Below are 10,320 nucleotides of genomic sequence, written 5' to 3'. Positions count from 1 at the left end.
TCAGTTTAGATCAGCAAGATCTATTTATTTGGAAAATGTGCTAAATGTGGGCTCATTGTGCTAACTGTAGCTACTTGTACATAATCATTTGAAAAAAAGCACAGAGTCACTTAAGACATGTACTAAAGCATTTGCAATTTGATAAAACCAATGAAAAATGACATTCTGTTGTGAACAATTGCAAGGTGGTTTGGAGATTTGTCCATGTTATTTTGAGAATGTCATCTCGGTTTCAAGAAATGAGCCAAACCAATCGAGAAAAACTGTAATTAAAAAAATGCAGCAATTACTTCATTTGAACATGTTCTACTAGAAGTTGCTACTAGGTGAAGGGTGCTGCTTCCTGTATCCATAGCAACCTGTGTATGAGTATGAGTATGTGCGTGTGGGTGAGTGTGTTCACTGAAAAGGTTATCTGGAAAGGAGGGCGTGTTGTTTTTGTGATTATATAATCTTATGGTTGGAACACGTACACCGCCACAATTCGGGGTGAAGACTTTACGCTATTTACTTTTAGTAAAGTTATTATTTTATTTTATTCCTGAACCTTCTTTACGAAGTTCCACAGCGGCAAAGACTCAATTGAGCTGAACTGGACTCTGGTGGAAAGAAGTGCTGAAGTCCCTATTGCATCTGATAAACAGAGGTAAGAGCGATACTTTATATTGCCTTTTGCTTGTGGAAAACAAATATGTGAATAGAGTATTTATTTATATTTATTTAGAATCATTTTACAACACTATAAAAGTTTCTTACACTTTAAATATGATTTATTTTAAATATGATTTTACATTTACAAAATGTGATATTAGCAGGATAAATCAGGCACTTCAGCTCCATCACTGCAATGGAGGATTATTATTTCATTTTGGAATATCCGATGAGAGTGATTTCTCTGGTCTTCTTCTACCTGACCTTGATCCTCGGTGTTCCTGGAAATGCCTTTGTCGTGTATGTTGCTGGATTGAAGATGAAGAGGACTTGTAATACAGTAGTGTTTCTGAATCTGGCGATTGCTGACCTCTTGTGCTGCTTTCTCACTCTTTACTATGTGATCGAGAGCAAATTTGATGATTACTGGCCGTACGGATCCACAACGTGCAAGATTTTCCACTTCGTTCTGCTCATCAGCATGTTTGCCAGTGTTTTCACCTTGAACTTGATTAGTCTGGATCGGTTTACTCTGGTGATCACACCGGTTTGGGCTCAGAATCATCGCAGCTTGTTCATGGCACGACTGTCCTGTGCAGGGGCCTGGATTCTGGCTTTAATTATCAGTCTGCCTTTTATGATGTCAAGAGAGATTTACACAGAAAATAATGAAACATACTGCGTGCATTATCAAGTTGATGAAGAGCATTCTGAAATGTATAGAAGGTTAAGCGTCATCAGATTTCTGTTTGGCTTTTTGGTTCCTCTCATGTGCATCACAACATGCTACGGATTCATCGCACGCAAGTTAGGCAGGAGTCATTTTCACTCTGGACGAGCGTTTCGCGTCATGCTGGCTGTAATTGTGGCATTTTTTCTGTGCTGGCTGCCGTATCACATAGTGGATTTGATAATAATATACGGAGATCAATCAAGTTACTTTGTGGCTTTGGCAGTGGATCCCCTGGCTGTCTCTTTGGCGTATTTCAACAGCTGTCTGAACCCCATTCTGTATGTTTTCATGGGGCAGGATTTTAAGAGCAATGTTAAACTTTCTCTAAGACGTGTTTTTGAAAGAGCCTTCTCTGAGGAGGGAACACAAATGACACGAACCACCCAGTCACAGCAAACCCACTCACTGTAGTGAAGATATGAACTCATTCTGTTTTCTGATCGAATTGTAAAACTATTTCATTATTTCTTTTCAAAAGTCATCAAGTCAAACTCAGCAAGTCATCTAATTTGTATTAATTTTATAATTGTGCTGTTATTTTTTCACTGTTGTGTTATGCAGTTTTCATATGATTATGTAAAGCAAATTGCATGATGTACAAACAGTGTTTAATAAATAAAATGCAAAATAGAACAGTTGAAATGGATCATTTTTGTAATGTTCATTAAATATTAAATTAACTTATTAGAATTTTTATTCCCGAGTAATGATTGTTCATAATCAGTGCTAATAGGTTTTTTTTTCATTCAGTAATTTAATTGTGCTAACTGAAATTTTCTCCAGGACAAGTAGCTAAGCGAAAGCATAATGTTTTCAATGATAAACATGTTTTAAAAACTTTAAAAGCAAGAACTAATTACATCTTTAGACACACACACATTTGCTGACAATTACTAAGAAAACTGGGCGTTTTTAACTACTTCCTCTTTTTCATTACCGTAGGCTACTCAAGTAATATGGTCGCTCAGCTTCTGAGGGTTATCCGTTAATTTAAGCAACCCCAATAATGTGATATTTATCCCCTGGAATGTTAATTTTACCAGGGAACCCCGCCTAAGAGGTACATACTGTTAGACATTTCAAGGGTGTTGCCAGTAAGTTACTGTAATTAAGATTTACAGTAGCAAACTGTATTTGGGTTAACAGTCGCATACTGTACTTTTTACATTACTTAAATTTACTTTTTTTATTCACTTTTTAAATTACTGTAAAAAATCCAGTTTATCAGTGTACTACTGTAATTAATTCATTTTAATATATATAATTAGATTTTATAATTTTTATATAGAATTTACATTTACATTTAATCATTTAGCAAGTGCCATGACAAGTCTCAGTTAGTCTAGTACAGAACGCATAGCCAGGTTTTTTATTTTTTATTTTTTATATATACCGTATATGAAAGAAAGAAAAGTGCTAGTATTAGTTGGTTAAGTGCTGTCGAAAAAGATGAGTCTTTAGATCTTTCTTGAAAATGAGTAAAGAAAAAGCTGTACGAATTGAGATTGGGAGGTCATTCCACCAGCTGGGTACAGTCCAGGAAAAGGTCAGTGAGAGTCTTTGGGATGGCACCACAAGGCATCGTTCACTTGCAGATTTCAATTTAGAATTCAATTTATTTTTACACTACATAGGTACTACTGGCATCAGGCCCGGCTGCAGGATGAAATGACTGAGGGGGCATGTGAAATTGTTAAGGGGTCTTAATGATGATAGATCATGTCCTATACCTTTTTAGAAGAGCTGCAGTCTCCTTGATTTGACACTGAATCTCCTTAGTAACAACTGTATTTTCAGGAAATCACACAGTCGACAAAAGATAAGCCAGCATCATTTATTATGAATAATTAACCCTTTCACACTCAAGTTTAAAATATTCTAACTGACTCCCGGGAGTAAGATTTTTCAAGGCGACAGTTATTTTAGAACGTTCCCCCTTAATGTTTCCATGGAAACGCGTCATATTTGTCACGTGAAACACCGCAGCCACAATAATAACACTGTATAACAGATGTAGGCTATCCTTCATTTCGTTTTTCCTTTTTTATTCGAAATATTCACAAACTTACTTACCATGTCATCAACTATCTGATATTCCGATTCTCAAATATGTTTAAGTGAGTGTGTTTGGTCGTTTAAAAACCTTTATAACAATAGAGTAAACTTTATAGTTAGCCTACTTCCACTGGGTTTGTCTGATATGAAAAACACACGTCAGCAAATTATATTTGAATAGATTGTTATTGCTGCTTCCACAGACTCCAAATGTAGGCTATTGTTTTACCAGTGCTTATGTGTAGCCTATTTAAATGTATGAAATCTAAAATAAACATTATGAGGTTGAAAACACTGCATAGTTTTGATATATGACAGCCTTGAGCTCGTCAGTATCTGGCTCAGCGCCAACCAATGCGAAAGACGTTTGAATCTGTCAGTAATGTAACGAGTCACAACACTGAACATTCTAATTCCCATGGGGATAAGGTTCAATTATTATTTAACTCAAAAGGTTGAACATTTTATTTTTAACCATGAATACAAAAATTAAACAGAGGGGGCACAAGTCAGAGCTGAGGGGGCATTGCCCCCTTTTGCCCCCTTGTGGCGCCGGGCCTGACTGGCATCCAATTAAAACAGACACATTAATTACAAAATATCAAACTCTTTATTTAAGACATTGCATATATAACAGTAGCTAGTCAATAGGCGATGGCTTGTGTCGAGAATTATGATTGATGAGACCTTTGACCTATGAATTATGTCCAGATGCGCCCCTCCGGCATGCGTGAAATCGATCCATCATGCTTTGAGTTCCGGGAGGTGATGTTGTTTGTTCAGCAACCAAGTGATGAATGAGTTCAGCTGAAGAATTTGTTTAAAGATTATATGGATCGTTTCCATATTCGGACTCTTCTGGACGCGTCTGTGTGTTACGCGAGCGCGGTATCAGGTTGCAGCCTGTAATGCTCGAGCGCGCTCTCACTGTGTGTGTGCGTATGTGTACGTGTAAACTGTGATAAAACAAGTACGTTTTGTTGAAGGATAAATATAATAAATTATTTTAACAGTTCGTATCACAGTGTGTGTGTGTGTGTGTGTTTATGCATTTAATATGCCGTTTATATAAAACAATTCTCAACGTATTAATAAACTGCGAATAAACCAATAAAAATATAAATTCCCCAAACATTATTTTGAAAGTCTCCCGCGTGCGAGCACTACGATTCCTCAATGAGGTCCACAACATTTTGGCTACGTTCACACTGCAGGCTGAAACGACCCAATTCCGATTTTTTTGCCCCTATGCGACCTGTATCTGATCTTTTTATGACAGTCTGAACGACACAGATCCGATCTTTTCAAATGTGACCCAGGCCACTTGGGTATGTGGTCCTGAATCCGATACGTATCCGATCTTTTGAAATGCGACCTCCATCTGAACGGCCAGGCCACATGTATCCGACCCGTATGTCATTGATACGCTACAAACGTCATACGTCTGCGTTGAAGTAGGCGGGAACGAGAAGATAAACTGATGAAATATGTATTAGTGAAGCCACTCACATCAGTATCCCACCACTCCTGAGAAACACACATGTTTCTCTGTACCGACGTTGCTAACACTGCTCCACAAAACGCCATGGCCAAAAACCTTGCTCTCCTCCTCCTTTTTAATTTTCTTCTTAAAACGAGAAGATTGTAATTGTGCTGGCTCCGTTGGGAAAATAACTTTAATATTGCAAAAAGAGCTCCGCTGTTGACTACACTGTTGTTGACATTCATGTTTAACGTTAGCTACTTCCGCCAACAACGAGTGACGTCGTTGAGCGTTGAGTACTCTTCTGCGCATGCGGGTCACTTCTGGGTCATTTCACGTTCACACAGGAGATCACAAAAGATTGCATTTAATTGGAAATGTGAACGGCCTTGCAAAAAAATCGAATTTTTTCAAAAAAATCTGAATTGAGCATTAAGCCCTGCAGTGTGAACGTAGCCTTTGTCTTGTTTAAACTAAATCAGTATCGCGAGCCCTCTATCTCTCTCTCTCTCTCTCCGCCTGCGGGAGCGCATGCTCCTGTCATTTCGGTCCGCTGCGAAAGATAAAGTGGATAAGTAGAGAAAACGTTTTAAATGCACTACATCTCTTACGACTGAGCGATATTACTTTAATGTTTAAATAAACAGACTCCCTTTACATCTGTTGTCCGGCGGTTCTTGTTTATATTTTAACTAAGTGTCTTATTTTAATCATGTTATTCTTATATGATCTAGAATGGATAAGCGGTCTACGCAGTTGATCATCGTATCTAACTCCGTCTCAAACGTGGTTCAAAGCGTTTTTAGTTGTTTAGCTAAAATTCCATCTATTTTGAATTTGAATCAGCTTTTATTCTCGTCATTTGGCGTTGGAGCCGTTTATCTCACAGTGTTTCTAGCTACGATGCAGACACGGCTCGTCCTATACAGTAGGATATATCTAATTTTCAGAAAAGTGGTCCGGAGAACATTGTTGGAATGTTTACAGACAAGTCTCATGCGGCCATCTTCACTGCCGTAATCTTACACTTTGTTTTAAGAAGCTTGTTTGAATAACATCAAGGTAGCTTAGAGCCTGTTTCGGATTAAACCGTGACGACATGGTCGTAAAACACATAGTCCTGGTTATTTTCACAGACTTCAGACTCTGTGTGTCAACAGAATGCTATGTTTACCCATGTGGAAGTAATCACACTGAAACGTTCACGGTGTCTCATCATGGCTGGACTGGCCATTGGGCATACCGGGCATTTACCCGGTGGGCCGACGTGCTTTTTGGGCCGATATATCTCATACTCATACTTTTTTTTTTTTTTTTAAACGGCCCATAAAATTTGTACATCGGCGGCCCATTCGTTTTGTTTTGTTTTGCTTAATTGGCGGTGCTGGGTTTGTGCCGGTGTAATGCATTGGTCAAAGTCAGTGTTAGTTTTTTTTTCTGACAGACCAGCCCATGAAACACGTAGATCAGCGGCCCATTGGCTCTTTTCTTGATTGACACTGGGCTGGCCCAATCACAACTTTAAACGAGTGAGCGAGCGGCAGCAGTGTCAGTGTGTATCTGTAAAAAAAAGATGGAGAAGAAACGCAAGGAATGTGCAGATAAATAGCGTGAAAAAATAGAACCAGGCCCTTAAAGCAGATACTGTAAACTGTGTCAAAATATATGTTTTCTGACCTTCATCAGCTCCTGTGGCAGATGATGATAGTGAGGACGGAGGATCAGGAGAGAGATGAGAAAGTGTAGAGCCTGCGGTAAGCATAACTACTTTCAAAACACTTAGGCCATGTCATGAGTGTAGATTATTTCCACATCTGCATAGTTGACGATTACCGCAATTCACTAGAAATTTAATAAGAGGCGTTTGTAAACCATGTTTTCCGCCAAAATAAAAGCTTGATGCAGTTTGCGTCAAAATAAAAGATCAAGTGCTTATCTCTTTCAAGTATAGAAATTGGTACAACTAATTAAGAAAGTTTCCTTTATTTTTTTGTGCATTTGTTTTACAAAATATGGCTATTACTGTCATTGGATTAATATTATAACTATTTATAGGTGTAATGTAAATAGACACTGTAACTAAAAGAGGTTTGAATTTTTCTTTGTTTAATTTGCACACTGAATATGGGTTGGAGCTTTTAATTTTGAACTCTCAAAGTGCACCAGATTAATGAATTTAACATTAAAATGCACAAAATTTTCTCACGGGGTGGCATGCCCCCGAACCCCCCTAGAAGGACAGAGGACACACCTCCATAGTTTTAACAAAAATCCTGTAAGAAACACTGGTATTGCTATGCCAGAGCCGCTTATAGCTTGTCTTAGGATTCACCGCTGTGGAGTATAGTTCAACTGTATTATTAAATATACAATTTTGACTTATTTCATCTGTTAACTCTCACTCGTTCCTATACTCACTCATTACATGGCATTAGTGGTTTTAATGAATAGGAGTTGGTATGCATATAATTAAGGGCGTGCAAAGATGGGTGGTGTTTATGATCATATAGTGCCCGGGCCGATTTTTTGTCCCAGTCCAGCCCTGTGTCTCATACAAACCTTTCATAAATAAAAATGTTTACCATCACACCTTGTATCTCTACAAGGTGATGAAGGGCAGTATATCAAAAATAAGAATAAGCACCCAAACAATGAGATAACTTTTGTTTTAACAAATAAATTAAATTTAGTCGATTTTTCCAACCTAATCTCATGATGCTCTAATGCAGGGGTTAGAAGTAGTCAAATGAGCCTCTGATGAATGCAAGGCGCTCACAGAGAGTTTTCTTCATGCATTAGACCTAGACTCAAAATCAGTTGTCATAAGTTTGTATGCAACAAAAAAACTTTTAGAAAGGCACTACGAATGTCTCACAAAATCTTTACAACAGATTACACGTTTTTTCTCACTAAAAATTGTATCATTAACCATGATGTTTAAACGCACCATATTTATGTTCACACTATAATGTTTTATTTTATAAAAATAAAAACAAGAGGGTCTATACAGTATTATATTATTAAGCTTTGATCAAATAATTGCTAAGCAATAATCATATAGTCAATAAGTCAAACTTATCACCCCTCGCCTGATTTGTCTGTTGGCTTGTGATGATATAAATATCTTACTGACACAGATGTGTTAAGATGTTAACTATGATATGTGTAAAGTTCAAAATTACTGTTTACATTTTTTTAAATGTATTATTTTTAGCTTTAATGTCCACCAAATTAATGTCCACACTCAAATCCTTATAGAAAAAATATTTCATACATTCTATTTTCATTTGTCTAAGTCTCTAAGATATTTGTAATTAGACTAAAAGCTTTAGATTGATTAAAACAATCAAGTTTATACTGTACATTTCTCTTGAATACGTATACGACTAGCAGTGAGTATACATGAAACAGTATAAATACATAAACTCATAAATTCATCATGATTCTATCATATTAATGAATAAATATATATAACTTAATTTATTTACGTATCTGACTTTCTCTTCAAAACGCTTTTTGTTTTTGTTTTACAAACTACTGTTTGTAGTTAAATATCATCTTTAACCTAAAACATTTTTTATTCAAACTTTCTAACGTACACACACACACACACACACACACACACACACACTGTTTTAACATTTAGCTGTAGCTTAGAACCTAATGGAATTATTTTAAGCATTATTACAAGTATAGATGCTGAAAGAGCTCATTAACCTGTTTAACTAAAAAAATTTGAATAATGTCGCTTTATAGAGGTATAAGAAAGAGTCAAACAGTCCCATCTGCTATCTGAATATTCAGTCTGTCTTCATCATGAATCCATTCTAGAGAGAATGTGTGGTGTGTTAGACAGGGTGCTTTATGACACAAAGGGGTATGTCTTCATCTCATTGAGCGTGACCGGTATTTAGGGTGACCAGGAATGTTAGGCAAGGCAAGGCTAGTTTGTTTGTATAGCACATTTCATACAAAATGGTAATTCACTTTACATAAATGGAAGTAGAATAATCATTAAAATAATAATAATAATCACAACAGTAAAACAAGGAATGAAAAAAAAGAAATCTTTTAAAATGAATTAAAACAGTTAAGAACAGAAAATGGTTATTGATAAGATACAGTACAACCAGTAAACAGAAAAAAAATTACTCTGACTCCAGAATCACAACAAGATTCTTGAATTATTTTTAGTCGTTTGCCCCTAGAGTCAAGGTACGCATACGTCTTGAGAAATAAATCTTTGTTTCCAAATTAAACGACTTCAGTTTTCTCCTTGTTTAACCGAAGAATGTTTTGGCTCATCCAATCGTTAATTTCATCAATGCATCGGCAGAGGGAGTCAGTGGGGCCGTAGTCATTTGGTGACAAGTCTAGGTTTACCTTGGTAACATCTGTAAAGCTGTGATAGGCAATTTGGTTCTTTCTCATTATTTGCCCTATAGCGGGGGCATATACAGGATAAACAAGAGCGGGGCAAGAACTGAGCCTTGTGGGTCTCCGCATGTCATGGACATCCTGTTAGTCCTATGCTCCCCTATACCCACATAATAACCTCTCCCTTCTAAGTATGACCTGAACCAATTGATTACCACCCCAGAAAGCCCGACCCCGTTTTCCAGTCTCAAACGCTGCACTCCGATCTAGTATTACAGCACTGATATTTTGCCAGAATCAGAATTTAAGTGAATATAATTTATTATCTTAATGAGCACTGTCTCTGTGCTGTGATGTGGTCGGAAACCAGATTGAAAAATGTCCCAGGAATCCAATTGAATTTAAGTAGCTGTTCGGCTGATTAAAAAAAAAAATTATAGTCCTGCCTGGAAAAGGAAGATTTGATATTAGTCTATAGTTGCTCAATATGGTGTTATCAAGACTGCTCTTTTCAGAAGGGGTTTAACAACTGCAGTTTCAGCGAGTCTGGAAAAGTCTCAGAAAGAATTGATGCATTCACCACTTCTAGACATCTACTTCTAAACAGTTAAACACACCTTTGAAAAAAGATGTGAGAAGTGTGCCAAGATAGCAGGTTGATGATTTAAGGTGCTTTACTATTTCTTCCAAAATGTTGCTATTGTTGTTTGTATGTTCAAGTGTTGCTTAAGTAATAAGGTTTGAGAATAAGTTCTGTCTAGCTGTTGCTAGTTCAACATTGAAAGCATGAAGACTGTCTTCATGGATGCTATAGTGTATTTCAAGTTTCTTCGTCACATCCGCTCAGCTTTTCTGTATTGAAAACTTTTCTGTATTTCTGTATTGACTTTCCGTACTCTGTACTGCTGTTAATTTTCTCTAAATGTGCTTGTTAGCTCATGCCTATATTTTTTAATTTCATCGTAAACTAGGTAAGCAGGGACTTGTAATAATGTTGAACATCTGATAAGTTGGTCAATCA

The 10,320-nt window shown here is 36.8% G+C and overlaps 1 protein-coding gene across 1 annotated transcript; it reads left to right on the top strand.

Annotated features, from left to right (window-relative positions):
• The first annotated feature begins 587 nt into the window (after window positions 1-587).
• LOC132132663 (C3a anaphylatoxin chemotactic receptor-like) lies at window positions 588-2,088 on the top strand. Its single transcript, XM_059545127.1, has 2 exons — window positions 588-646; window positions 813-2,088. The coding sequence occupies exon 2, from the start codon at window positions 848-850 to the stop codon at window positions 1,793-1,795; it is 948 nt and encodes a 315-aa protein (XP_059401110.1). The 5' UTR covers window positions 588-646; window positions 813-847; the 3' UTR covers window positions 1,796-2,088.
• The last annotated feature ends 8,232 nt before the right edge of the window (window positions 2,089-10,320 follow it).

Source organism: Carassius carassius, chromosome 49, assembly GCF_963082965.1.
Source record: "Carassius carassius chromosome 49, fCarCar2.1, whole genome shotgun sequence".
Lineage (NCBI taxonomy): Eukaryota > Metazoa > Chordata > Actinopteri > Cypriniformes > Cyprinidae > Carassius > Carassius carassius.
The sequence above is the reverse complement of the archived record's forward strand: the minus strand, read 5'-3'. Positions and strand labels throughout refer to the sequence as shown.